The sequence below is a fragment of the Zingiber officinale genome, chromosome 7A, assembly GCF_018446385.1.
Source record: "Zingiber officinale cultivar Zhangliang chromosome 7A, Zo_v1.1, whole genome shotgun sequence".
Taxonomy (NCBI): domain Eukaryota; kingdom Viridiplantae; phylum Streptophyta; class Magnoliopsida; order Zingiberales; family Zingiberaceae; genus Zingiber; species Zingiber officinale.
Window position 1 is genome coordinate 76,398,220 of NC_055998.1, and position 27,924 is coordinate 76,426,143.

A 27,924-nucleotide genomic window follows, 5' to 3' on the forward strand; every position below is an offset into this window, starting at 1 on the left:
TTCCTCAAAGGAAAATATAAAAATACCCTTGCATGACATTTCTAACCCTACATCATAGTCTATGGAGCATAATTAGAAAAATGACTGATTAGAATAAATAGATTCTAACTAAAAATAAAATAAAATTAATTTATATCTTTAGCATTTATTTACTGGTCGACCAATTACATTTTTCATTAGGTACTTAAAATGTAATTGTGAATAATTATATTGATTGGAGATAATGAACATGCTCTCGATATATTAGTTATTGTAAGTAATTATAGATGTTCATGTTGATGTAAATGATTTAATTTGGGGTAAATGTAAATTATTTATGTCTTTGATTCATTTGATAGAGTAACTAAGTTAAGTGTAATAACTTTTTTAGCAGTCATTACTCAGTGTGTTTGTTGTCGTATGAACTATTTTTCCTGAAATATAATTGAATGTTCTTACGTGGTCTTTGTGAGTAGATAATTTTTATAGATTGACTTGGACAAATAAAAGATGTTGATGAGTGCATAGTGAATAAGTGTTACTTGGCCACTCATCTCCCTCCATTAAGAAGGTAGGGGAAGAGACCCTCCCACTCACATTCCTCCATTAAGAAGGTAGGGGAAGAGACTATCTTCTATCCCTATATAAGCATCCAAGGCAATTGGATAAAGAGAGGAAAAGTAAGAACAAATAAAAAGGTTGGTTTGTACAAGAATACTAGAAGGGATTTGATTTGTGAACTTCATTGTAATCTTCTCAGTGTTGATTTAAACAAGTTTTCCATCCCATCTTCGATTTATTCTCCAAAAAAGCATTATAAATTTTTATTTCGTACGAATTTCTTACAACAATATATGAGCCCCAAAAAAGGAAGGATCAAGATCAACCAGTGAAATAATAGGGAATAAGCTTCATCATGAAATAATCCGGATCACCAGCTAAGGCCCCTAAACATTCAAGATGTCTCAAAATTTGAATCCCCGCCTTCTCGAAATATGATCGTTGAATCCAACTAGGAGCGAGCATGTTCAAGTCGTTACTCGCGACTAACCAAAGATACCATACATAGGGATTCGAACCCGGCTCAGCTGAAAAGCCAGGTTCATCGGGGCCGTTTGGGAAACCAGCAACAAGAGGCCGATCGATGGGCGACGGTTCACTAGCGGTGCGGACCATGCGTCTCGTCTTCTCCACCAGCATCACCATACGTAGCTGCAGCCCCGCGAGCAAGTGCCGGAGACGGTAGCGATGCGATTTCCTCTTCCTCTTCAAGCCACCAACACCTGCAGCGCCATGTCTTCCTCCTCCCGCTTTAAGAAGGTAAGCAAACCCTTCCTGCCCATCCAACCCGAGGATCTGCCCGCCGATCTAGGTTGTGGAAGAGTTACTTCGTGTTCGAATAGAATCCCGATCCAGTTCTTTGCTTGGCGCAGGTTCCGGGGCGCAACCAGTGGCAACGCGGTTATTGTGACCCACCGCCTCCGACTCTTGATGCAGCTGCTGCTGTGGCCGAGGAAGGTGCCGCTGGGTCCTCGTTCGCCACTGGGGATTCTCCCGTCGGGACCGTGAGGGAAGCTAATGAGCATCTGCGGAGTTGGCGGAGCGGCGCTAGTGGCTCTTGGCGCCCTCGTGGTGCTCGGTCGCAATCCCATGGGCAGTGGCAGCCGCCGTCCTATGGACATCATCATCCATTGCATCGCCATCCGGCGTTCCCTTCTGTGCCTTACTATGGTCCTCCCCATCCTTCTTGCAATCCTTCGCAGATAACAAGGACTCCTGCTCCATTTTATGGTCATCCTCCGCCGTCTCACAATCCTCTTTCCACCCCGTTTGGTCCTCAATCGTCTTTCAACACTTCTCCTCTTGCCTATCCTGCACAGGCATACCAAGCAGCTCCGTCTTATAGGCCGGTAGATTATAGGACATGGAGTTTCTGCTCCTCACAACCACCTCCTGAATGTGGTAGTTCAATTCCTTTCTTTGTTGTGCAGATCCTATGCGTTTAACTTTTGCTTGATTTTATTTTTTATGTTTCATGTTTATTTTGCTTGATCCTATGAGTAGGTTGATGTGAGTCTCAACCAAAGGAGTCAATTGCAATTTCTAGTTATTCATCGACTCTAGAAAATTTTTATATGTATGCCTTTGCAGAGTTTGCACCAAAATCAATTCATTAAATAGACTTATTTTCTAAGTATAAACATGAATAAGAACGCATATTATATAAAAAAGACATATTCTTCGGCAATTAATTTTCCAGCTATTTTTTTCTTCATGTTTTATGCTGATACTTGTGGAATAACATGTGCATATCCAAAATTCAGTGCTAGATATATGCAAAATAGTTTTAATTTGTGCTGAGAGTTTAATCTTCAATGAGATATCGAAGATGATGAACTTTTGCATCAAATTCCCATACCTCAAACTTGAATGGCCGCAAAATCTGTCGGTTGATACTTCGATCTGTTCTTAAAGATACTAATCATTACCTACTCAAAACCTTTGCTTCAATTCATCATTTGAAATATTTTCCATCCATGAAATCATTCTAAAATCCTCTATATATGCTTGTACTAAGAAAGTATGTTGGTTTTAAGATTTGTTGTATCTACAATTCTGCATTTCTTTTTCTGGGGGTTCAAGTTAACCTTTGGTTTGCTGTATTCTCTTACTAAATTTGTTATTCTACCAGAACGGTTTGTAGTGCTCTCTTATAATATCCTTGCGGATTACCTTGCTAGAGATCATTGGTCCAAGCTTTATTTTCATATACCACAATACATTTTGGATTGGGAATGGCGAAAGAGAAGATTACTTATAGAATTTCGACTATGGACCCCTGACATAATGTGTCTTCAGGTACATTGTTGACTCTAAATCATGTTTAGATTAAGAGGGTTTTATGTTGCAATTTTTTTTTACCTTTCTATGCTCAATTGCTCATAAAGGTTTAGTTTTTGGTGATTGTTCTCCTTATTATACTTGGACAACAGAAACTAATTTGCTATGAACTACTTGCTTGCTTTTCTTGAGAGAAACCACTACAGGCCATTTCACTTTTGTGAGGCCAACGATTAGAGATAAGCGGCAGGGTGGGGTGGATTGAGTTTTTCAATTTCCTTCTCTCTCATATAATTAGAGGGGCCCCATTCTCTGTTAGAGTCCCAAAATCAGAATAAAGAAACAGATAGAATAATTAGGGTTAACACAAATAGTACAACAAGAACACTCAAATAGTCAAATCTGATAGAGAAACTCTCTCCACCATCCGAAGACAATACTTTCTTTTGACAATAATGCTCATATCCCTTCCCCACTAACTTCCCACCAATTTATAACCACACACACATACTCTAAAACATAAAAACATAATTGCCACATAGATATAACTGACTCTACAATATAAGCTGCCTACTATATGTTAATGTTGGTCTGTCCTTTTTGTGTTTTAGCCCTCTTGGAATATATAATCCATGTTTTGGGTTTGTTTCCCCCATGATCTAGATGATCTAGCTTTTGTGTTTTAGCCTTCTTGGAATATACAATCTATGTTTTGGACTTGTTTCCCCCATGATCCAGATGATCCAGCATGTTTCCCGAGGTTCACATCTGAAATTGGGTTTCTATCATTACCACCTGCTACAACTTTAGCCTTGTCCTCAAGGTTAAAATGAGAAAATTGAATTCTAAAAGTGAAATCATCCTCCCACGTTGTGTCAATCATGTCCATGCCCTTCCATTTCACTAGCCATTGACGAATCACTTTGCCATTATGAACAATGTATCTACTAGCAATCACATATTCGGGTTCCACATCATCTTCAAGTGTTACCTCCACTCCACTGGGTAAATCTACTTGTACATTATACTCTCCAATAGCTTTCTTAAGTAATCATACATGAAAGACGGGATGGACTCTAGAATGAGGGGGAAGTTTGAGCTTATATGCACCTCTTCATATTTTTCAATAACCTGGAAAGCTCCATAATATCTTGCTGCCAATTTTTGATTAATCCTCCTAGAAACCGTGTGCTTGTGGGGTCTTAATTTCAGGAACACCCATTCTCCTACTGCAAATTGTAGTCGCTTCCTTTTTTTATTAACATATCTCTTTATATATTCTTGTGCCCTGGAAGGATTATATTTAAGTTGAAGGAGAGCTTCATCGCTGTCAAATAACTCCCTTGCCACTACCTCATCTTTAGTTTCATTTGTTAAGAAACGAGTTAAAGTAGGAGGCTTTCGACCATAAACTACTTCAAAAGGAGTTTTACCAATTGATATATGAAAAGAAGTATTATATCAGAATTTTTCCCATGGTATCCAAAAAGCCCAATTTCTGGGGATTTTCAGAAGCAAAATAACGTAAATATCCCCCTAAACATCTATTCAAGACTTTAGTTTGCCCATTTGTTTCAGGATGATAGGAATAGCTCATCTTAAGCATAGTGCCCAACAGCCGAAAGATTTCTTTCCAAAAGTAACTAACGAATAATGGATCTCAGTCACTAATAATGGATTTAAGAACTCCATGGAGTCGTATAATTTCTCTAGCAAACAATTCAGGTACTGTCTTGGTTGTATAAGGATGTTTCAACAAAATAAAATGTGCATATTTAGATAACCGATCCACCACAACAAAAATAGATTCATGCCCTCTTGATCGAGGAAGCCCGGTGATAAAATCCATAGAGATGTTAGATTCGGAATCCACAAAGGTTGGACTAGTCCTCCAGGAATGGTTGCAACATATTTGTGTCTTTGACACACACATCATAAGATTGCACAAACTCTTGTACACAACACTTCATACCTATTCAATAAAGATTACCTGCCAACCTTCTATAAGTTTTCAAGAAATCGGAATGTCCTCCTAATGGGGAAGAATGAAATTCCTTTAGGAGTAATTGTATCGAAGGCAATGAAGCAAATATATCAAGTTTATTGTTAGTATAGAACTCCTTGTTGCATCTCAAAACCTAGATGAGAATCTGAATTGTTGGTTAAATGAGTCATAATTTTCTGCAATTGATGTTGTTTAGCTTCTTCAATAAGATTTTCACCTTCCTCCCATGCAGGGTAAGACACTAAAGCGTGATATTCACCTTCATATATTTTGGATAATGAATCAACAACTTTATTTTCCAAACCTGATTTGTAAATAACTTCATTGGTAACCCAATAACTTGGTCATCCAACATTGTTGATCTATTGTTGTGATTGTAGTAAATGTTTAAGGCTCTTTTGATCAGTATACACTATAAATGTCTCCCAAGAAGATAGGGACACCAATGTTGCACAGACAAAACCAAAGCCATCAATTCTTTTTCATATGCAGATTTTGACAAATTCTCTTCTGATAAAGTTTTTATAAGCTATTGGTCTTCTTTTTTGCATTAATACAGTGCCAATCCCTCTTCTAGAGGCGTCACACTCAATCTCAAAAGGCTTGGAAAAAATCCGGAAATGCAAGAACTGACGGATTAGTCAAAGAGTTTTTGAGTTCCAAGAAAGACTCTAAAGAAGTTGATCCCTCGTGAAAATTATCCTTCTTAGTCAATTTTATCAAAGGCTTTTACAATAATTTTCTATAAATTTCTGATAGTAATCTGTCAAACCTAAAATACCTCTTACTCCTTTGACATTCTTTGGAATCAGCCAATCCAAAATACATTGAATTTTAGAAGGATCGACTAAAACACCTTGTCCGGAAATGATATGACCCAAATATTCCACTGATGTGGTGCCAAAACTACACTTCTTAGAGTTAGCCATAAACTAATTCTTAAGAAGAACTTCCAACACCATAAAAAGGTAAGACAAATATGTAGGCCAATCAACACGGAACACTAAAATATCATCAAAGAAAACCAATACAAACTTACGAAGGAACATTCTAAATAAATCATTCATTGATGCTTGAAAGGTTAACATTAGTGAGCCCAAAAGGTATAACTAAGAACTCATAATGTCCATTGTGAGTGCGAAATGCAGTCTTATGAATGTCTTCCTCCTCTACTCTAATTTGATGATACCTTGATTTCAAGTAAATTTTTGAAAAAATCATAGCTCCAAATGAGTTATCAAGCAATTCATCTACCACAAGGATAGGATACTTATCTAGAATTGTGACCTTATTTAATGCTCTATAATCAACACACATTCTCCATGATGAATCCTTTTTTTTTTAATTAATAAAACAAGACTAGAGAAAGAACTTACACTAGGCCGAATGACCCCTAATTGTAACATTTCTTGAACCTATTGGTATGGACGCACACAAATAGGACTCTGCCCTTCCTGCAACACTATAGCATGTTGTTGACTTCGCTGAGGTGGTAACTTGCTCCCTTCTTTGAAGACCGCAGAAAATCTTTCCAATAACTGCAATAATTCCAGTTGTTGTGATGCATTCAATTCTGATTCTAGTACTGTTGTTCGAGAAGGAACTCCCTCTGCTGCCCATAAAAACCCATCAATAGAAGAGAATGCCCTTGCCTCAAGACCCACTATCTCTCCATCTGAATTTAATCTTTCATTTTCTTCTGACACTAATAACTTCAATTGTTTCTCTGCACATTGGTGAAGTGGTTGGAATTTTTCACCACATTTGAAGCAAATCCCGTTGCCCTTCGTTCCATTAATTTTTGGTAAGAAATGGAATGAATTCCTTTGAATTTTCCCATGAACTCGCTTATCTCCTTCTCCTTTTCGTGACGTAGAGGCTACGGATAAAAAAGGATTTCTATCAGATTTTGAATTAGACAGAAATGGATGCCCCCTTCAATGGTGTTGCTTCAACCCTTGTTCCTAATTGCTTGTTGATCCCTTGTTAAAGAGAACCATGTTGTTCTACTTCAAACATCAATCGTTGCATAATATCTCTAATTTCATCCCTACTTCTTGTGTTGGGATTCTCTCTTCCAAAACATTAACCCTATTTGACATCTTTGGCATCATTCCTTTTAAGCATACAACCCCTCTTACATCTAGCATGTCAGACCAATGTTAGAGTCCCAAAACCAGTATAAAGAAGCGCACATAATTATTAGGGTTAAACACAAATAGTACAACAAGAACACTCAAATTTGATAGAAAAACTACTCTCTTTTGATAATAATTCTAGATCCCTTCCCCACTAACTTCCCACCAACTTATAACCTCACACATAATCTAAAACATGAAAACATACAATATAGACGGTCTACTATATATTAATGTTGGTTTGCCCCTTTTGTGTTTTAGCTCTCCTAGAATATACAATCCATGTTTTGGGCTTGTTTCCCCCATGATCCAGATGATCCAGCATATTTCCCCCATAACCTAGGTTCACATCTGGAACTGGGTTTCTATCATCCCTGACCTCACTTCACATGCTAGCCAGATTGAGGGCATAATAGTAAAATACATGATAAAAAAATATTATTATTTGGAAAATATATATCATAAATTAAATATAGGCTGCATAAGCAAGGTGGGATGGGACAAGGCATACAAATTCTTTCCCACATCTGCATTGTGACTTTTTGGTTCAATCAATGTCCGTTCATGCTATATGTCTTGGCTAAAGAGCCTCAATCTGGCTGGGTTAGGGGGTGGGTCTTGACGGAGTTGCATAACATCATATGGCTAATATAAACAACATTAACTTTTGGAAAAAGTTAGTCATATATCATCTCTGAAAGGATGTCATATAACCATCTATTATAGTTAACTTTTAAATATGTATACATCTGTCTTCAACTGCATTATCATTAATTCTTATTGGTTATTAACTTATTTCTTATCTCGCTATCAGATGTCTTTTGAAATGGTTTTGCAATCTCTAGCTTTGAAGTTCTTTAGATGTTCTTTATTTCCTGTTTCTGTATGTGACATATACCTGATAGATGGTTATACAATGTGTTGGCAGAACTTTTCAGCATCTTCTTCTTTGTTTTTTTTTGTGTTGCCGCTTACTTTCTTTGATTGGTTTTGTTTTTTTCATGTGGATATGTGAATCAGACGTCATGAAGTATTAAAAATACCTGGTTTGATAAATACTACATTTAAGAATGTAATTCTTTTTCTTTAAACTGCTCGAGTTATTCTTGGATTGGGCTTGATTAATGTTTGTTTGAATCACTTTCACCTTCTTTTCTTATGACACACATAAGTATGCTCTAATGTACGTGTAACTTATTTCAATATCCTTTTCAGGAAGTTGACAGATTTCATGATCTGGAAGAACAACTTTCAACTCAAGGCTATACTGGTATTTGGAAGGTTGTTATGCTTGTCTTACCGTGGTTTTGCATAAAATTTTGCTTTGGTATCACAACTCATCGTGCATTGATGCATAGTATATTATTTTAATTTTTTGATTTTTTGGAGTGATTGTACTACATGGCTGGTCATCCTAGAAATACAAAGAGTGCATGTAAAAAAATGAAGAGAGATTCTGATTATGGTTTCTAGCAATTTTAATGATGTTTTGATTGATTATCAGATGCGAACTGGAAATGCAGTAGATGGATGTGCCATATTTTGGAGAACTAACAGGCATGATCACTTGTAATTCTTCGTTTCATTGTTTTTGTCACACATTTAAACTATTTTTTGCAATTATTATATTTTTTTGTCCTGCAAGGGAGATGTGGGGATTGGAATACCAACCACTCTAGTTTATGAAAGACAAGGGAGATGTTTTTCTTGCATAGAGCATCTGATGATCTTGCAATTGCACTTTTACAATACTTCTTTACTTGTCTTCTTGTCACCTCTTCTTTTTTATGGTGTGATCAATGGGCACACTTGGCCTTGAAATGAAAGTATGAAAAAAAAATATTCAATATCCTAGTTGATATCTCCTTCCCTTTTTCATTGCTGTATTACTGTATACGATTAATGCTAATTCTAGCTTTGCAACAGGACATATAGTAGTAGGATGGGCTTTTGTGATCAAAATGGATTCTTCATCAAGTTAGAACTTAATAATGTGAACTTCTATGGAGTAGCTTCTAAGCCAATATTAACCAACAACCAATTAATCATGTGTTTCTTCATCTACGCTAATCTTTAATGCCTGATCTAGGATCTATTGTTCAATTGGAATCTTTTTTTTTTTTCCAATTGTCTACATATGGTTAATGAGTTTTTTTTCCTTTGTATCAGATAGATATACATAGTTTTAATTTGCTGCTCATACACAGTATCCATCTTCTAAATACTTCATTATGCTGTTAATACTTATTTGGTATTTGGAACATCGTATTAGTATTCACTTACCTTATTGTTTTTACTGAATCAGATTTTTGTTGAAGTATCAGGAGACAATTGAGTTCAATAAACTTGGGCTTAGAGATAACGTTGCTCAAATTTGTGTACTGGAAGTAGGTCCTAATGGTTTAATTAAGATTCACGTTTATAGTCTGTTTACTGATTTTGATTTTCAGTTGATATTAATATTCAATTATGTTTAATTATCTTTTTTTTATTGGCCAGTCAAGGATCATAAACCATGCTGATAATGAAACTGCATCTTTTTCTGAAAGGTATCATTTACTTAGCTAGCCTTATTGTATATTTCTTCTGGCATAGTTTGCTTAAATGTATTATTTTCATAATTGTTAGGACTGTTATACTCATTGGCATTTGGCAGTGTTGCACATGTTTTTTATTTTTCTTTCGGTTTTGTATTCTGATTCATCATTCTTTACCATGAAGTGTACAACTTTGGTGAAATGGTAAGGCTGCTCATATCAGAATGTGAACCCGAACAAATTCAAGCCCTTCACACTTGACTGATCTTTTGAGCACTATAGCCTCATGCAGCTGTACTCTAACTATTCTTTACAACCAGTTTTTGTCTGTGTGTTTTTTATTCCCTGCTCAAATTCATGAAATGATTTTCCTTTGTCTTCTTTCTGATAAATATCTGTTGGAACATGCTGTGGGTTCTTGGTAGTCCAGTGAATGATGTTCCACTTTATATATACTTTCTTCTTTTCATGGTTGAACATTTATTTACCTATTTCTAGTTGCTTTTACTATGTATTGATCGGTGCATATAATATTTTTCTGTTTTTGCAGCTCAGAGCAATCAAGTGGAGCTAATCTAGTTGTGGTATGTAATATCCATGTTCTTTACAATCCCAAGAGAGGAGAGATCAAACTCGGTCAGGTATATTGTATATCCTCTATCCATCTTAAATAGTTTAATTAAGAACATAAATCTGGCACTGTGAGACTGTAAAATCTCTCGTAAAGATATTTTCATCTTTTTTTCTCCTGTCAAATTTATTTTCAGTTATTATTAATTAATGCATTTCATATCTATCGATTTTCATCACAATACTTGTAGCGAGGAACAGATAATAACATTATTTATTTAGTGAAATTTTTTCATCCATCATCCAGTTATGTTCATCTGCACACGTATCTATCCATTTTTATCACAATATTACTTCTATTAAAGGACAGAAATTAACATTGTGTAGTTTAGTTAATTTTTTTCATTTCCAGTTATGCTCATTTACACACCGGATTTTTGCTTGTGCAAATTAAGGCAAACTTTATTTGATTGTAGTTGATGGAACTAACATAACTGTAGTTTTAATTCAAAAGCTATTTTGATTTGTTCAGGCATTTTATGGAATATTTAACTCTTCTTCATATCATAAAGAGCTCAGAATAAACCTTCTGGTGTTGGTTGATTCCTCTTTATACAGGTAAGGACGCTTCTCCGTCGAGCTCATGCCATTTCTAAGAACTGGAATGATGCGCCTGTTGTTGTTTGTGGAGATTTCAATTCTACACCTGAGGTTTGTTGCTTAATTATCCTTCTACTCTCATCCTTAATGAGAGTGCTTTTCCTTGATTAGTGTAGATGTGTTTCTTTTTTGCTGATTTTTATTCCATTCTTGTCCTTTTTGTTCTTTTTCAGAGTCCACTTTATAACTTTATAGCGGAGCAAAAGGTACCTTTTATAGCAGATATCTACCAGGAGCTAAAGTGTCAATACTCTATTATTAATTTTTTCCATTTTGATTATCCAATTTGCAGCTAAATCTTTCTGGACTAGCCAAGGATCAGGTATCTGGACAATATTCTGCACATATTTCTTCTTCAAGGTTATATACTGGTCCACCACCCTCTAGGTAACTGACATTCTATTAAGTCATACTTTTTAACTTTGCTAGTGAATCAAAATGTTGATAATCTGTTACAGGGCTCCGCCCTTTATGAGCTAGGTACTGAGGGTAATAGCCAACCTCAAACTAAAGCAGAAAATGGACTTACTGAAAGCCTGCCTCAAAATGACACTAACCCACTAAATGTATCTCAGCTTTGCTCTGACAATCAAATGTTTTATAGGACAAACAGAACACCTGAAGTAGCTGCAAACCAAATAGGCCAAGGAGAAACCTTTTGCACTGACTCTTGTTCTATTGATTCTAGTAATGTACAACTTGATACTGATATTCACCGATGCATTGAGCAATATAGTCAAGGATCTGCATCAGAAGTTTCCAACATTAATCCATCAGCTGCTGGTGTTCAGTCAGGTGGAAGGTCTTCAGAGTTCCCTCGTTCGGAACAAATTCTGACCCATCATTCGGATGGTGGCTCTGAATTGTCATCATTTCAAAATGAAGAGCCATTCAATTCGCGAAAGCAAATAGCTGCTGCAGCTGGTACTTCCTTTCATGATGCCTTTGATCATAACAAAATACGAGAGGATTGTAACCACAGTGTAGCTGCATGTAGTGACATTAACATCCAGAGACCTCATTGTTCTAAAAATGTACCCAATGATGATGTTTCAGTGAAGGTATCCTCACCAGATGTGATCAGTGCATGTTGTCAACCTAAACAATCACTGTCAGAAACGGTCAATCTGTCAGGAGATTTTGATTCTAAAGTGAATCTTGGTGGCAATGATTTAGAAAATCACAACACTGTAGGTGATTTAGAGGTTAATTCTGACCCAAACTTTTTCAGAGAACTTTTGGGGACTGATGAGGTAAGCCATTTTGGTGATGATCCAGTGTCGGATCCATCAAGGATTGAAGTTTGGAAAGAATCTGCTGATAATTCATGTTCATCGGTTGATGATTCTGCTAAGTATTCTTATGATCCATATTCATGGACCCCTGTGGAAATTGAGATTGCATCAGGAAGTACAGATTGCACTTATCTTGAGCACAATTTGAAACTGAGGAGTGTGTACACTGAGGTAGAGGTAAATGGTTTACTCTTTCTTTGGCATTTTAACTCTTCTACTTAAATTGGGTCATTGCCGAAATATTAGTGTAGTTTGGTTGTTTGCTTCTCACCATATGTTTTCAGGCCATGCTCATTGTAACCTTTTGCTGTTTCTTTTGCTAGAACCCTTTGACACACTTATCTCTTGCTAATGGATTTTTTCCCCCCATTTCTAATCTTCTAGAGACTCAAATGATTCAATAATTTCTACTATTTGTGCTTCAGCTTGATGAATTTTATGAAGGAACACTTGAATTACAGTTTATCACATTAGCTAAAGTTTTTGTTCTTGGGTCCGAAATTAGGCAGGTTTAACAGACCTATAACGATCAAGTAATCCAGAAGCTCCTTTCCATTTCAATCACTCGATATTTTTTCTTTAATCTCTTTCCAGCATATAAGGGCCACGAAACACTCTGACTCCACTACAAACAATGTTTCTAATATAGTTTTGAAAATATGGATCTACTTCGGATACATGCAAATGCAAGTTTCGGTCCATCGATATACTTTTGTTCAAGTTAAAGTGAATAAAATTCTTCTTTTTCTTTTCTTTTTGATAGGATTATGCAGGTACAAAGGGACCCTCCAGAGAACCCCAGGTAACCAGTTACAACAGGCAATTTATGGGCACAGTAGACTATATATGGTAATCATCTTTTTTTTGTGTGTTTCTCTTACCACGTTTGCCAATTTTTACATAACAAAGGATATTTACATTTCTACCCAAGTGTCCTCTCTCTCTCTCTCTCTCTGTGTTTTTTTTTCACTTTATTAATATAAGCATAATAATGTGGTAAAAATCTTGGTAGAGAATTTAGTCACCTGGGTGCCGAAGCTTTTGATACATCGTTGGATTTGGCAAACATGTTCTTAGTCCATAACACTAGTACATAGTTGTGTTTATAATATTAATTGATTTGGTGAATTTTCAAATTATGAAAAAAATGATAAATTGTTTAAAAAATAGTTTATCTGAAATAGTTTTGATATCCGAAAATCTGCAAAATAACATAATATTCCATTTGTCATCATCACAATACAATTCGAGTGAGTTGGATGTGATTAATGTAATAGGTTCATTTCTAAGCCAATCCATTAAAAATTGAAATAAAATGAGGAATAGGAAGGAAAGCATAACAAAAATCATTGTCATACAACAACTTCTAAATCACTATGGAATTTATTAGCACCTATTATATTTATGTGCGTTGAAGTGATAAGACCATTTTATGTCTCCAAATGACAAGTTTCTTGTTTTATGTCAATATCTAATTAGCTCATAGCAATTTCATCTATTAGTACTTATCGATTTACATAATTGTTATGTACATATGGTACTAGTTATGCATTGTGACATTCTTAGAACTATGATCTCTCATTCTCTATATCCAGTACCCATAACATATGGAATGTTTTCATTTATTGATTTATATAATTGTAATGTACATATAATACTAGTTATGCATTGTAGCTTTCTTTTAGGACCATGATATCTCTCTTTCTCTATATCCGATAAGCAAACTATATGGAATGTTTTCATTTTGCAAATGGATAACGATCCACAGGTCTTCTGAAGCACTTCAGACAGCCAAAGTGCTTGATACACTCCCTAAACATGTACTACGACAGACACATGGTTTCCCGACCAAGGTAAGTTGGATCCTATTTGACCATTTTCCAGTGAATCTATTGGACATAGAGCACTAATTATTTGTTAATCGTTTTTAGAAATGGGGAAGCGATCATGTTGCCTTGGCGTGCGAATTAGCATTTAAGCTTCCTCAACCAAATAAGTTTGCATTTTGAAATATTCATTATCTTAAATTTATGACGAGTCTCTGTATTGAGTTTTCTTTTGATAATTCTTGGCGTTTATTCCATGACAAATTTTTTCCTGGCTTGCATTTAATGCCAGCATTGATCGATGTTTTTTCAGGTAGTAACAAATGTTTTGAGTTATTATATACATACCAGTTTCAGTGGTGTAAAGAATGTAATTGCGTTCTTTTGAATGGGCAGTTTATTATGGTTACGATATTGCTCTAGTTAGACGTTTCGAGGTAGCATTTTGTTTACTATTATTTTTGTTAAAAAAAAATACTTTGTATGAATATTATGGGTTACATTTTGAAATTTGATTGCATAATTTCTATTACTAAAAACGGTATCAAAACTTAAAAGTAACTTCAGATAAAATATATCAATTAATTAATATGGTTGAATAATTTATTTAAAATTTCATTTTCAATAAACAATATATGCACATTCAGACGCTGTGCAATTTTACCTGAAAAGGATACAAAGTTACTTGAAAAAACTAAAAAAAAAAAACTAAAAATCAGGTGCTCTATCCAAAATTACTTTTTCCTCTGGGGAATTCTTTGAACAGCAACCTGAACGCAAAAACTAATGAACGTTAGACGAATTAGGTCAGAATCATCGAGCATAAGCTCTCCAAAGAATAAAAAAGGCCAGAAATTCACTTACGTATGGTTTCCCCTATGCGGCCTACCAAGTTAAATCAAATGACAATTTATAAATCGAAAAAAATTAACATCACATTTTTAAAGAATTTTAACGAAGTATAATTTGAAGTAAAATCTGTCTCCAACATCATATTTTACATTATTTCAAACCGCGATTTCAAAAATCATCACTAAACTGAATTGTTTTTTTATTTTTAACGCATAAAATCATGAATATTAATTTAGTCACAACAGATTTCAAATTGCAAATATACACCTTATTATTTAAAGTAGATAATTTCGATTTTTCAGTGTGGTTTGGTTTACGACTTGCCAATCAAAATCCGGATTCGACTCAAATATTATTATAATTTGCAAAACCCAATTAAGCTTTTTTTTTAATCTTATGTGATTGCTTAGCTTGGAACGAAATGAATATTAAGGCAGTGGGAACTCAACGTGGCAACATGGAGACCATGAAGAAAATATTTAGAGATTTTTCCATAATAAATACATGCGTCACAACTCTCCAAGAGCTCTTTCGATATCATATCAATACCGCATTAAAAATAAAAAACCTTATCTATCTGTCTACGATAATAAAAAAAACTTACCATCACTTCAACTTCTTGGTAAGTCTCATATTTTCTTATAAATTATTATTTTTAATATTTTATTATTTTTATTTCTTTAAAAAAAGTTAAACTTAAAAATATTAAAAAATTATTTTAAAAAAAACTAAGAAGGAGAGCAACTTTTTATCATAAATGAAGAGCTCCCTCTCTGACCAGGTAAGAAACTCCATCACTTATTACATATAAAATGGACGGATGTTCTAATGATATCCTCAGGACGTAGTACAAACAGTAGACAGTACAAACAATAGGCACATGATCTCTTTGACATAATAACCAAAGATCAATTCTCAGGAACTAACGATATGAAATTTATCCCACCATACACCTATAACCTATATATCTGTATTTACTTCCCTCCATATTCATGGGACCAATACTAAGAAAGCTACTAAGATAACAAATCTATCTTTTTCTAAAAGCTCCAACAATGATGATGGATGCTCTTAGGACATCCACAATCCCTATATGTCACATTGAAAAAAAAAATCTCATAAATCTATCCACTATTTAAAAAAAAAAAAAAAAACCCTCTCAATATCACATTCTCTCAAAAATTATTATTTTATAATATTTTATTATTTTAAATTTTTTTAAAACTAAAAACTAAAAAAAAAAAGTTTAAAAGGAGCCGCTTCTTGGCAGAAATGAAGGACCTCCCTCCTTCGTGGAACCCAATTAAACTCTTTTATCTTGATTTGATTGTTTAACTTGGAACGAAATGAAACCCCATATATATATACACACACAGTAAAAGTTGAAGCATTGGTATTTATCATGCAGCATACCTTGCCCGAGTTCTCCTTGTTCCCAACAATAGTTTGACAGGCGAGCCTCCAAGATTCAGGTTTCTGTGGTTATCATAAGAACATAATAATATGTTAATCCTTGAATTATTATTTCAAATACTTAAATAAAAGAGAAAGAAATCCACCCACGAGCATTTTACACAATGTTTCGCAGGCTTCAGATTGTTCCCTTTAAAAATTCGCAAATATTATTGCGATACTTTTTTTTATTATCGCTTGACGATATAATAAGAAATGTTAAGATCGATTCGTGGAGTTACTACAAACTGCTCAAGAAAACATAATGTACAAAACCAAAAAAAAGCAATATAACATTACAAAATAGAGGATTGAGAATCAATGAGAATGGTAAAATGACGACTCACATTCTTCAGATATCGCTTTTCAGTGTTTGTTCTCTCATTAAGAAGCTCCTCGCCATCAAGAATCTGCAGGATTGTTCAAAACCAGAATGGTGATCAAACGCAAGCTAAGTGTGTATAGCAGCACAAAATACTTCATATGTATTATTATTAGATTGAGACTGGTGTTTTCTTGTGCGTCACAAATTTGACTAGATTCTTAGTGAAAATTTGTATGATCTAGTAAAACTTCGACGAAAGTAATTTTGCTGGCTCTTTGTATGAATGGAGAATTAGGATGAGATTCATTCATGTTGGAATCATGTAAGCGCCTCCACTTGCGAATCTAATGATGCTACTAAAATGCAGAATAGCCTCTACTACAAGGCATCCAAACGATTCCATGAACAACATTATTAGAATTCTAAATTTAAGCACAAGTGTGAACAATGCATGATTGTATCACATATGGTAGGCTAATCCAGTTTATCCTGAGTTGAAATGGAAAGAAAAGTTATTTTGGCTAGTCAATCATCCCTTTGAAGTTGAAATGTAACGGTTAGAGTTGTATCCTAATCCAGTTTATTTGATTAATTCACACCAACATTCGAACATCTCTGCGTAAGAATACGAGGAGAATGACGACATTGTGTAGGTCGTTACCTCCACAATGCAAGTACCGCAGCTCCCACCGCCTCCGCAGTTCATCACCTTCCCCTAGAGAAGTCACCAATTTAGATAATCTTTTGTCAATGGTAGAATTTATTGATCAATCGATGGTGGTAAGCAAGATCCGGACACGTACATAGGCGGCGTAGAGCTCGATCTTATTGTCGAGCATAATGTTGCGGAGAAGCTTCTCTCCACTGATCGCGGTCGCCCTCTCGACTGGGTATGCTCCATCGGGCCTGGGTTTTGGCTGCGAACAACATCAAACAGATGCAAGCAAACCAATCATTACGGATTTAGGTTAAAAATCAAAGAAGGAAACTCGGGGAGGAGTAGAGGGAGGCGAAGTTGGACTTACTCCGAAAAACTCGAGCTCGATCTGGGGAAGAGGCTCCACCGTCACCGGCGACGAGGGGTTCGAGGAGGGAATCGCCGCGCGAGGGATCAAGGAAAGCTTCCTCTGCAGATGAGACGAGAAACGGGCTGGCAATTCGGAAGGAGGGCTCGATCTGGGGAACAGAGAGAGAAAGGAGCTCGCAGCGGCCATTACTCGTCAAGGTGAAGCCGAACGCGATCGATCGAATTAAATAGGCCGGTCGATGGCGGTGGAATTCTCTCGAAGCTTCTCGATGGGGATCGTGTGGACGAGGAATTGAGCACACGTCATCGCTCCTTCAAATTCGACGCCAACCATTCGAATTCGAATATTAAACAATTTATTTTTAAAATACTATTTATAATTATTATATTATATATATTAAAACTCTTTTATTTTTTTCTCTTTAAATTTATTAATAAATATGTAACTAACAATATAGACTCGCCAACAAATTGAACATCCATTACCAATTGACTAGTAGTATGTGACCCATGGCTAAGGCAATTCTGACAAGTCGAATGTTTCAGGGAATGCTTGCGAATCCAATAGTTCTCGCGTATCCTTTGGCATTTCGACGGCAGTCTTTGCTCGTCTTGGCCTCGCTCCAGACCTTTGATAGTTCACTGTTGTATCGATCGATTCCACGGTTTCCATATCTGAGGTAGCTTCATCGAATGTCGCCATGTTCCTCACATGGGTAAGGAGCTTGCTCATGTGCCATTGCACGTAAGTGAAGCGTTCTTTCGTCGCGGATGACTCTTGTATTATGATAGATGAAAGGGAGCGCAAAGCTTGGGACCGGTATCGGTAGCCCGTGCTCTTTGGAAACAAGGAGCTTTCGCGTCGCCACCGCATCAGCAGATACTTATCGGGCAGCATGAAACAGTTCTTCAAAGAGAGCACTCGAAGAGCATGCTTGCATAAAATCCCAGAGGATTCGAACTCTTTGCAACTGCAGTGTAACTGTTGCTCCGAGGGAAAAGAGTGCACTATATGGCCTCCATCCGTCTTCAATCGATGGCGAACGAAGTACGTCTCCCGCTGCGACTCATAAACTGCAAACTGTGTCGACGATACTAGTTCCTTTTGAAACATATTGAATGCATAAGGTGTGAGGACGCCGAGAGCATGTTCTTCAATGGGCATGCATGTTTTAATCTTGATGTTTTGATAATTCTGCCTCATTGTGGCTTCTTCTCCGGCTTGATCTAGCAATTGGATCGCAATGCTCACCTACAAAAGAGCAGCACGTTATCAGAGTTTTCAAAAATGAATGGCATGACGATGAAGATGACACCGCAATACCTGATCCACAAAATCTTTTAGACGCGCCTGTGCATTCAGAAATGCTTTGAAGAATGACTTAATAAATGATGCTGAAGAAGAACCAGTCGACAAACTCCCAAGAAACCAACCGCGCAAGCATGACAATGCCCAGTAAGACTGATAAAGCGATAGCATGGCTATATGTCGGTCGGATGCTAATCCAAACTCATTAACCATGTGAGCCCACTGGTGCATGAATTCAGTCTCAGTTTCCAAGTTATAAACTCGATGAAAGGCATTTGTAAAAGAGTTGTATTGCGATCCAAGTAGTGTAGAAAACCAGCACGCTAATCTTTGTGAGATATACCATACACCGAAAACATGTTTGATGTTTGGCAATTCATTCATCACAGCCTCTCTCAATGCCAAGTCGAAATCCGTCAATATTGTTTGCGGTAATTTACCGTCCATAAGGCTAAAGAACGACTACAAAATAAAAGCATTAACATGTTAACAGATAGCAAAGAGAAATAACAAATTGAGTAGCAGAACACACCTGGAAGGCCCATCTCAGTGAAGATGACCTTTCGTCTTGCAATAGAACACAACCAAAAAATATGAGATTACCATAATTGTCGACACCAAACCATACTCCAAAAGGCCTATCGTAAGCATACAATCGGTAGGTTATGTCGAAAATAACCACATCACCAAAGACCTTGTATGCATGAATAGCATCAGGATATGACCAGGCAATATGCTCGAGCTTGTTATTCGTATCCAAAGTGTACTTGTAACGAAAATTTTGGTTCTTGTCTTTCATATTTGCGCAGGCCTGAAGAAGTTCTGATCCTTCGGTATCACGATCGATGTTCTTTGAGGCTTGAAGAAAGTTTCTCAAGTCCCTTTCCGTGAAGGATAACTGACCCGGCTTTACTCCTCTTTCCATCTCCAGTGCCTTCATCATAAGATTCACAGTGCAACCGGCCTTTGCTAGAACCAAAATGCGCTCACGAACAGCGGGAGGTATTGTCCGGTAGGCAGGAAGATGCCGAACTTCCTCACAGTCCAACAACTCATGGTTATGGTCATTACTAAATTGGATGACTATCCAACAGCTCGTACCCTTAGAAACATTCTTCTTGATAATCATCTGTGCTTCACACTTGCAGCGTGACGATTTCTTGTTCCTCTGACGTTTGAGCTCTGCGGTTTTTCGGGGAAGAGAAACTCCGGCACGATGGCAGACAAGTTCGCGCTTATAAACTCCTAGTGGATGTGCCTGATTTCCCTTTGACCGCTCTCGCCGGATAGCAAAGCCACTCTTCCTGGCAAAGTTGGTATAATATTCCTGAGCTTCATCATCGGTTCGAAAAGACTGTCCTACATAAGGCATCTTCACCGTAGCAGCATCAGAAGTAGTATACTCCCTTATCTGAACGAGGTTTGACTCTGCAATAGCTGCTGATTCCGCCGAGATGTCTTCGTCTTCCTTGTCGGCTCTTATGTAACACTGCTCATCTCCACATGGACAACACTGCCTTGGTGTAAGGCAGCCATTGTTCTTCAATGAGCTTTTTGTCATTCTTATTTCTTCAAGTTTGCAGAAGACAAGAACATCAAACAAAGATAGGAAGTGCAGGGACCTTACAAAGTAACAAGGAATTGTAGGAACAGAACCAATGCGTGCAATCAACAAAGGGATCAAATTTCAGCGTGCTGTTCAAGACGCAGATCAGACTTCATAGGGTTTAGGGATCTCAACCTCGTCATCTCGATCAAGTTGTGGTTGCCATCACTCTCACCCTTCAGCATATTGAAGGAGTAGTCTTATAATCGAAAATTCGATCCTGCAAATGTATGCTTAGGCATAGAGGAAACCCCTTTCTTGCCGTTTGCAAACCCTAGCTTTCAGACAAGCTTAATACCCGCCAAACCAGCATAGCGCCAGAGAACTGACGGCTTTCGCCGAACAAATGCAGAAGAATCATACCAAGAGAACACACTGTTCGTGGAGTTAGAGCAAGGATGTAAGAGCAAGTACACCACTGGAAAAATTCCATTCTAACAATGGGGCAAGGAATCACCTGAGTGAATAGATATGCCAGGACCATTATCACGGCGACGCATTGAGCGAGCGAGCAGCTGGGGAGGGCATGGGGTGGAGAGTTAGGGTTAGGGTTTGGAATATGCGGCGAGAGAAGCAGCAGATTAGCAACCGGAAGAGGAGCTCGGGATCGCCGGAAAAGGAGGAAGAGGTCGACGATGATATTCCGACGCCCAATTTGGGCATCGGCGTGGCTCCGCGGGAGGAATGGAATAGCGAGGAAGGAACTTCGGCGAAGCCAGCGGAGGAGTGGGAATAGCGAGCAGCGGTTTTAGAGTCTTGTAAGACCTTTTAAGCTCTGTTTACCACCGCGGAAATGGAAGGAAAGAAGATTTGGAGGAAAGGCGTGGCTCCGCGCGAGGAATGGAATAGAGAGGAAGGAACTTCGGCGAAGCCAGCGGAGGAGTGGGAATAGCGAGCAGCGGTTTTATGTTATGTTTACTCTAGAGTGTGGATGAGGAAAAAAAAATCAACTATAGAAAGTTATTTTTGGAGGAAGAGAAAAAAAAGGATGAAGAAATCTTTTTCTTTACATATTTGTTTTATTATTTATCTTGATAGAGTAAGGTAAATACTTATGATGTAATTTTGTAAATAAAAAAGGGTGCATGCGTCATTTTTTGGTACATAGTGTAATTTTATGAGTTAAAAAGATTATATGAGTCATTTTTTTTTGTATATGGTGTAATTTTGTGAATGTAAAAGGGGTACATGCAACATTTTTTTTCATCCGCTGTTTTCCGTCCGATTTTGATGTGATCGATTTTGGCTCCAAAATTATCCGCGGATGGATTGTGTTACTTTTCCTTTGAAAACTTTTAATGAAGTAAACAACGAAAACTTTTCCATCGTGAAAACTTTTCCTTAATTTTACTTTTCACTCTCCCAAGTAAACAGAGTCTTAGAGCTTTATAAGACCTTTTAGGCTCTGTTTACCACCGCGGAAATGGAAGGAAAGAAGGTTGGGAGGAAAGGAAAGGAGAGAAAAAGAGAACTAATTACAGACGCTTCCTCTTGGCCGTTCATGATTTATCTCCTCCGTATTAATCTTGAGACGAATTGATAAGGATACTTGTGAACGTATTCACCTTTTGCTACTATTTGTAATGTGACCTTTGCTGGTGAAAGCTAACAGCCGACTGCGACAGACACTCTTTGCCCTTTTCCCAGCTTTGCTTTTAACGAACACGTTCCCTTTTTAGTAGTTATGTACACAGAGAAGAGAGGGAAATCACATTATAATTTCAGTAGACTGATCGACCATTTCGGTTGCCCTCTTGCCTATTGGCACACATGAACTCACTCTTGCCTATTGACACACATGAACTCGAAAACACTGAATAATACATTCAAATATCGTAATATCATATTGAAGGCGAAATTTTGCATGATTTCTAGCACATGACAACTTCAAGAACATCTGGTCAAGCATCTACCAGTGCAAGAAATGCTTGGTGGCAGAATAAACAGGGCAAATGTAATAACTTCTTCTCGGCTACTTACTGGGGTCAAGTGCGATGCTAGTTTGTTGAAGTTGCTAGAATTGTGTCATTTCAAAGCACAGTTCACTTTCATTTTCACCTTCACATCCTTCCTGGTAGTAATTCAGCTACTTGCCACAGATACTTAATCCTTTGATGCGGTCATCGGGCTCGCAACAAACCAACAGTAGCCCTGGAGATAAAATCATCACTCTCCATCGCTGTTTCTGGGACTGAGGTTGCAAATGAGTCAAACAAAATGAAAGCTTTACTATGCTACTAAGAGCTATAACAATATCATAGATATGGCCACATGCAGGAATCAGGCTCTTAAAATCCTTTTGACAGAACGATTTTCCGAGATTATACTTTTTACCGGAGAAGCTAAATTCCAAATATACATTGTCACTGTTATACTCGAAGAAAGAATCAGAAAATTATTTCATGAGGAGATCATGCAACATGTTATTGAGAATAAACAAAATACAGAGTTATGAACTCAACCTTCATCAGCATGCAAGGAGAGATGATAAAGTTAATAATGCAAATGTAGAAGTTTACAGGCATCTTGCCATACGCTCTAAAATTGCCTTAAGTTAGCTAACAACACGATAGAAATACAAAGGCTGAGCGGTTCTCCATTCTTGGCATTTGATTAAATTATTTCCAAATAAAAATACATTCCACAACAACTCTAAGAATAAAAATCTGGTCGTACGTCTTTACTTGTAGATACACAGAGCCAACCCAAATAGCCTATCGCAGCTAAGCAATCACTTCATCTATCATACAAAGGCAGTAAGGTAGAGGGAAGCAGAGATAACCCTACAAGAAGAAAACGGATCAGAAGCCTTGAACAATGTGTACCTTAAACGTTGCCAACGAATAGTGTTAAAGAAAATTGAAGATTAAAAGCTTAAAGAAAATTGAAAGTTAATGAGTTCTAAAGAAAATCACAAACTGTCCAAGTCCTACACAATTCGATTAACTAAACATGCCTGAAACTTGAACATAACTTCTTCAAGGAGGAAAATCAGCTTCTGGTCTCAGAAAAGACATAACTAAGAAGAAGCTATTTCCATTTCTAAAATCCAGATTCATGCAATTTCATGATCTCATATCCTAGTTATGCTTAAAATTAGCTTATGCAATTATTAAATGCCATGACAAATAGTCATAACTATAGAAGTATGTGCATTACCAATTTACAATATATAACCACAGGATTCATGTGAAGGGTTAGCTATATGCCTTATATGGATGAACTTACTTCTCATATGCTAATATGTTGGAGATAGAACTCTATGGTTCATGGATGATAATTAGTTAATTGACATGAATATGATACAACTAAACTACCAAAATTTGAACAAATGAATCAATCCCTTCAGCAGCATATTACGAACCACATTTAATGTTAATACACCCATTGAAACTTGAATTCCATGCTACATTGAACATTCTAGTCCAAATGAATGTAGTAATATTAAAAAGTGTTGGAACTTCCATTTGGCTGGAAGTATAGTTCTAGTTTCGGGATAAAGTTCTCATTTCATTGTGGACTAAAACATATGTATGTATGTTGCAACATAGTAAAAAAAATGTTGATGGTCAGCAATAAGTATTGTCAGAAAATTAAACAAGAACCGATGCAATAAAACCAATCAGGAAAAGAAAATTAACTCAACAGAAATTACGCCACACTACCCGCTCAAATTCTCAGCAGAGCCATCATCGTCATCCTCGTCATCCTCCCTGTGTTCAGCGTCATCTTCTTCACCCTGTTCCTCACTTAATTTAGCAATTTCTGCTTGTGCTCTTTCTAAAATCTGTCTTTTTTGCACCTCCAAATCCCTCTGGAATTCCTTCCTCAATCTTTCAATCTCTGACATCTGCTGCCTCTTGTAATTTTCCATCTTTTCATAAATCTCCCCGAATTTCTTAATCGACACAGCAAGCATTCTAAAGGAAGAATCTGAGCTCTCTGAGACATTCTCCCTCTTTAGCGGGAACCCATCAGAGTAATCCTCACTTCCACTGTTATCTGGACTGTTCCTCATCTTACCGTTACCATTACAATGATCTTGAAAGGCACTTGAGCTAGCAAACACATATTCTCCTGCATCAACACCATAAGGTAGCTTTGGTCGTGGAGGCAGCTGAAGCGACTGCTTCCCTGTTGATGGTACTGGCGATGGTGGCGGCATCAAGGCATCCATCTTTTTGAAATAAACCCACTTGCTTCCAAATTTCCCATGCGATGTCAAAATTGCCTTCTCCTTTTTGTACTTCTTCTTCAGGGTATCAATCCGGTTCCGGCACTGTGCGTCCGTCCGGTGAATCTTGGAGGCCTGCAAAACCTTCTTGCCCACCTCGCTCCACTGATCCGCCCGGAGACTCTTCCGTCCATTCTGAACGTAGCGGTCACCCCAGGCATCCAAGAGCACAAAGGTCGAATCTTCCGACCATTCAGGGGGCAAGGTCCGAGTGGGAGCTTTGGTTGGGGGCGCCGCGGACGGCGGGGGCAGTCTCGGGGCAAATTCGAACCCCAAAGCGAGCTTATCGATCCTCCGCCGCTTCGCACGGCTTTCGGACGAGGAATCATCCTCCTCGCCGCAGGAATCCCTGGCGCGGCGGTAGCCACCGACTGCATCTTCATCTTCGTCTTCCGAAAGCCGATTTGGGTAGTTCTGCTGCTGCTCCTCTTCGTCGTCGTTGTCATCCGGCTCGGCGTAACGACGGCCGAACTGAGGAGGGGGGGAGGTGTCGCCGAAGGGGGGTTTGGGCCGATTCAAGGAGGAAAGGTAGATACTAGGCTTAGGGGGACAGGAATTGGCGGCATCGTCGTCGGAGTCGTCCATCGACGGGATCCCTGCTCTTCTACAACCCTAATCGGCGAAGCGACGCCTTCGCTTTTCGCGCATCGACGCCTTCTTTAAACTGGAAAGATGAGATCGATAGGCGACCCGGCGTCAATCGCCGACCAACCACCGCGAGTCGGCCGAACGCCTTAGAGTCGAACCGGTTCAAGAAGCTAAGCCGATTGAGCCGCCCGATCGAATCTCTCATATCCAACTCGAATCAGACTATATTATTAAAGTTTGTTGAATAAATTAACTGAATTAAGTCAAATTAAATCTCACATTAGTTAGACCACTAAAACAGTTAGTTAGGCGTAGTTGAAATATAAAATATTGTCATATAAAATTTTATGATCAAAATTTGACACCTCCGAAAATGTCTTTCCTCATATTTTAGCCATCAGTATTTATTGAGTATCAGAATTGAGTTCCACTAAATATCAAGATTAAATTCCACCGAGCTTAAGTTCCACCGTGAATTAGTTCCCACCAAATGTTTAGGCTTTGAAGCTTCTAGTTGGGAATATATGATGCTTTCCGAGTGGATAGAAGGGTAGTGGTTATCAAATATAGTCCCAGATGTTTTCTGTCTAATACATGACATTTCTAAATGAAGAAGTTAGTAGTGGATATCATATCTAGGCCCTCGAATGTCATCTCTCTAATATGTGATAAGTAATGAATGGAGAAGTTAGTAGTAGGGGTGAGCAGTCAATCCGTCAAACCGACCAACCTGCTTATATCGACGCGAACCGAACAAAAAAAAATGATCTGCCGGATATAGGGTCGGATGTAGGATCCTAATATTGCATTATCTGATCTAGTAGGGTCGGATAGTGTTTTATCCCAATAACTGAACCAACCCAATCCGATCACCCCTACTTGTAGCAACTAATGTTGATAAGCTGTTACACATTGTAGTAACTACTGCCGATAAGCTGCTACACGTTGTAATAGTTATTTCTGATTAGCTGCTATAACGTGTAATGAGTAATGTCTATTATCATTTTTAAAAAAATTATTTTTTTTGTTATATTTATATTTTATATTTCATTGGATATAGGATCGGATATCCAAATAACTGATAATCCGTCGGATATCTGAAACATAAGAACCGTTGGATATAGGGTCGGATGTAGGTCCCAATTTTGCATTATCTGATCTAGTAGGGCCGGATAATTTTTTACTCCAATAACCGAATCAAACCGATCCGTGATCACCTCTAGTTAGTAGTGGATTCTGGTTCCTTAGAAGTCTTTCCTTTAATACATGGCGATCAATAAATGAAGAAGCGATTAACAACTGTCAGAAGCAATTCCTTCACTATTCATATGAGAATAAGTGAATGAACATGGAGTATCTGATGTGCAGATAGTTTATAGGCAACTATATAAGTACCAGGAGGGGTAAGTCATAGGCATGATGATTTTCTTATTCTTGCAAGTGGAGGTAACTTTTCTCCTCTAAAATCTCTTCTTCTTCTTTTTCTTCATCTTTCTCCTCTCTTATCAGTGAATAACTTGATCGTCGTAGGGGTTGCACTGCTAAGCCGACCGAAGCCCTAACTTGTGTTATCTCTCAAGGTATTGGATTTTGGGAGATTAGAAGCTGATCCAATTTTTTGGAGAGGAAGAGCCCGAGTAGGTAGAAAAAAGATATTATCAAATTGACACCATTTATAGGAGCATCCTATAAAAAGTTACTATGACTTGATATGGGAAAATGGTAATGGAGTAGCAACTAGAGTATTTTGCGGGATTATCGCAAGCCCTGTTGCCAAAAATCAATGGGGATAGCGAATACACAATGTTCCGAGAAAATATTGTTAGGACCAAAAGTAGCTAGAGGGGGGGTGAATAGCTCGTCGCGTTCGCTCGTTGCTCGGCGTTGCTTGTTCCTTCAAAGATGTGCAGCGGAAAATACAGAAACAAACACACAACGCTAACACGGTTGGTTTTACTTGGTATCCACCTCACAAGAGGTGACTAATCCAAGGATCCACACCAACACACACACCCTCCACTAAATAAAACTCTCCTTTATGGTAACTACCAAGGGCGGAGAAGCCCTACAAGACTCAATACAAGAAGAGAGGGAAAGGATACAAGAAATACAAGCTTACAAGCTTACAATGAGTATAAACCCTAACCCTAGCTTCTCTTCTTGGCTTTGATCCGCCTCTTGACTTGGAAAACTTCCAAGATCCTTCAAGAACTGGCGATCTGAGCTTTGTGAGTGCTATGGAGGAGCTGACGAGAAATCTGGAGTGAATCGGAGAAGAGATCGTGACCATCACGCACGCCAGCAGCTATAAACGACGCCAACGGTCGGATCCCGATCGATTCGAATGTTCCCAATCGATCGGGAGACTTTGGATCGATCCACGGATCGATCCGAGCGCGGAAGCCACTGATCGATCCACGGATCGATCCGGCGCTTATCGCGCGGCAGCCGCGTCCAATCGATCCACGATCGATTGGGACCTCTGGATCGATCCACGGATCGATCGAGCGCTTAGGGTCCAGTCGGATCGATCCACCGATCGATCCAGCTGGATCGATCCATCGATCGATCCAGCTTGATTTTGTCCAAAACCAAGTCCCAAACCTCCCAAACCAACATCCGGTCAACCTTGACTGTTGGTATGTCATGCCTAGCATCTAGTCACTCCCTTGACCGCTAG

General features: G+C 37.9%; 4 protein-coding genes across 16 annotated transcripts; 1 reads left to right on the forward strand and 3 right to left on the reverse strand.

The window, feature by feature from the left end:
* Positions 1 to 1,046: 1,046 nt before the first annotated feature.
* LOC122001565 (carbon catabolite repressor protein 4 homolog 6-like) lies at positions 1,047 to 14,260 on the forward strand. Of its 10 annotated transcripts, none has more exons than XR_006117400.1 (15): positions 1,047 to 1,299; positions 1,413 to 1,941; positions 2,672 to 2,838; positions 8,179 to 8,244; positions 8,468 to 8,532; positions 9,269 to 9,350; positions 9,463 to 9,512; positions 10,051 to 10,141; positions 10,689 to 10,781; positions 10,904 to 10,936; positions 11,023 to 11,052; positions 11,189 to 12,202; positions 12,789 to 12,827; positions 13,794 to 13,878; positions 13,957 to 14,020. XR_006117400.1 is itself a non-coding variant. In XM_042556382.1 (15 exons), the coding sequence occupies exons 1-15, from the start codon at positions 1,228 to 1,230 to the stop codon at positions 14,032 to 14,034; spliced, it is 2,541 nt and encodes an 846-aa protein (XP_042412316.1). In that variant the 5' UTR covers positions 1,050 to 1,227; the 3' UTR covers positions 14,035 to 14,260. The 10 variants fall into 10 exon arrangements, 9 of the variants coding, with proteins under 9 accessions (XP_042412316.1, XP_042412318.1, XP_042412317.1 ...); XM_042556382.1 differs by having other exon boundaries at positions 1,050 to 1,299; positions 12,789 to 12,874; positions 13,957 to 14,260; XM_042556384.1 differs by having other exon boundaries at positions 1,052 to 1,299; positions 11,023 to 11,117; positions 11,335 to 12,202; positions 12,789 to 12,874; positions 13,957 to 14,260.
* Positions 14,261 to 14,426: 166 nt separating this feature from the next.
* Positions 14,427 to 17,725, reverse strand: LOC122001568 (photosynthetic NDH subunit of subcomplex B 3, chloroplastic-like). Of its 4 annotated transcripts, none has more exons than XM_042556395.1 (6): positions 17,506 to 17,725; positions 17,284 to 17,397; positions 17,142 to 17,195; positions 16,503 to 16,565; positions 16,117 to 16,179; positions 14,427 to 14,621 (listed from the first exon to the last, which is right to left on the reverse strand). In XM_042556395.1, the coding sequence occupies exons 1-6, from the start codon at positions 17,692 to 17,694 to the stop codon at positions 14,586 to 14,588; spliced, it is 519 nt and encodes a 172-aa protein (XP_042412329.1). In that variant the 5' UTR covers positions 17,695 to 17,725; the 3' UTR covers positions 14,427 to 14,585. The 4 variants fall into 4 exon arrangements, with proteins under 4 accessions (XP_042412329.1, XP_042412328.1, XP_042412330.1 ...); XM_042556394.1 differs by having other exon boundaries at positions 14,427 to 14,634; XM_042556396.1 differs by having other exon boundaries at positions 14,596 to 15,792.
* A 242-nt stretch (positions 17,726 to 17,967) lies between these two features.
* On the reverse strand, positions 17,968 to 21,285 carry LOC122001567 (protein FAR1-RELATED SEQUENCE 11-like). Its single transcript, XM_042556392.1, has 4 exons — positions 20,880 to 21,285; positions 19,349 to 20,797; positions 18,832 to 19,278; positions 17,968 to 18,759 (listed from the first exon to the last, which is right to left on the reverse strand). The coding sequence occupies exons 2-4, from the start codon at positions 20,375 to 20,377 to the stop codon at positions 18,022 to 18,024; spliced, it is 2,214 nt and encodes a 737-aa protein (XP_042412326.1). The 5' UTR covers positions 20,378 to 20,797; positions 20,880 to 21,285; the 3' UTR covers positions 17,968 to 18,021.
* A 1,527-nt stretch (positions 21,286 to 22,812) lies between these two features.
* On the reverse strand, positions 22,813 to 25,371 carry LOC122001570 (trihelix transcription factor ASIL1-like). The gene is made up of 2 exons (XM_042556397.1): positions 24,088 to 25,371; positions 22,813 to 23,205 (listed from the first exon to the last, which is right to left on the reverse strand). The coding sequence occupies exons 1-2, from the start codon at positions 25,239 to 25,241 to the stop codon at positions 23,166 to 23,168; spliced, it is 1,194 nt and encodes a 397-aa protein (XP_042412331.1). The 5' UTR covers positions 25,242 to 25,371; the 3' UTR covers positions 22,813 to 23,165.
* Positions 25,372 to 27,924: the final 2,553 nt, after the last annotated feature.

What these genes read in the sequence shown, in the direction of transcription:
- LOC122001568 (XM_042556393.1), bottom strand. Translation starts at nt 17,694, where the DNA reads ATGGCCGCTGCGAGCTCCTTTCTCTCTCTGTTCCCCAGATCGAGCCCT. An exon ending in TCGAGCTCGAGTTTTTCGGA is followed by an intron (nt 17,398 to 17,505) that starts GTAAGTCCAACT and finishes TGTTGTTCGCAG; the next exon opens with CCAAAACCCAGGCCCGATGG. An exon ending in AAAAGCGATATCTGAAGAAT is followed by an intron (nt 16,180 to 16,502) that starts GTGAGTCGTCAT and finishes TGATAACCACAG; the next exon opens with AAACCTGAATCTTGGAGGCT.
- LOC122001565 (XM_042556382.1), top strand. Translation starts at nt 1,228, where the DNA reads ATGCGATTTCCTCTTCCTCTTCAAGCCACCAACACCTGCAGCGCCATG. An exon ending in GAGAGATCAAACTCGGTCAG is followed by an intron (nt 10,142 to 10,688) that starts GTATATTGTATA and finishes CTCTTTATACAG; the next exon opens with GTAAGGACGCTTCTCCGTCG. An exon ending in ATTTCAATTCTACACCTGAG is followed by an intron (nt 10,782 to 10,903) that starts GTTTGTTGCTTA and finishes GTTCTTTTTCAG; the next exon opens with AGTCCACTTTATAACTTTAT.
- LOC122001567 (XM_042556392.1), bottom strand. Translation starts at nt 20,377, where the DNA reads ATGACAAAAAGCTCATTGAAGAACAATGGCTGCCTTACACCAAGGCAG. An exon ending in CACTGAGATGGGCCTTCCAG is followed by an intron (nt 19,279 to 19,348) that starts GTGTGTTCTGCT and finishes TTTATTTTGTAG; the next exon opens with TCGTTCTTTAGCCTTATGGA. An exon ending in TAAAAGATTTTGTGGATCAG is followed by an intron (nt 18,760 to 18,831) that starts GTATTGCGGTGT and finishes GCTCTTTTGTAG; the next exon opens with GTGAGCATTGCGATCCAATT.
- LOC122001570 (XM_042556397.1), bottom strand. Translation starts at nt 25,241, where the DNA reads ATGGACGACTCCGACGACGATGCCGCCAATTCCTGTCCCCCTAAGCCT. An exon ending in TCTGCTGAGAATTTGAGCGG is followed by an intron (nt 23,206 to 24,087) that starts GTAGTGTGGCGT and finishes TTCTTCTTGTAG; the next exon opens with GGTTATCTCTGCTTCCCTCT.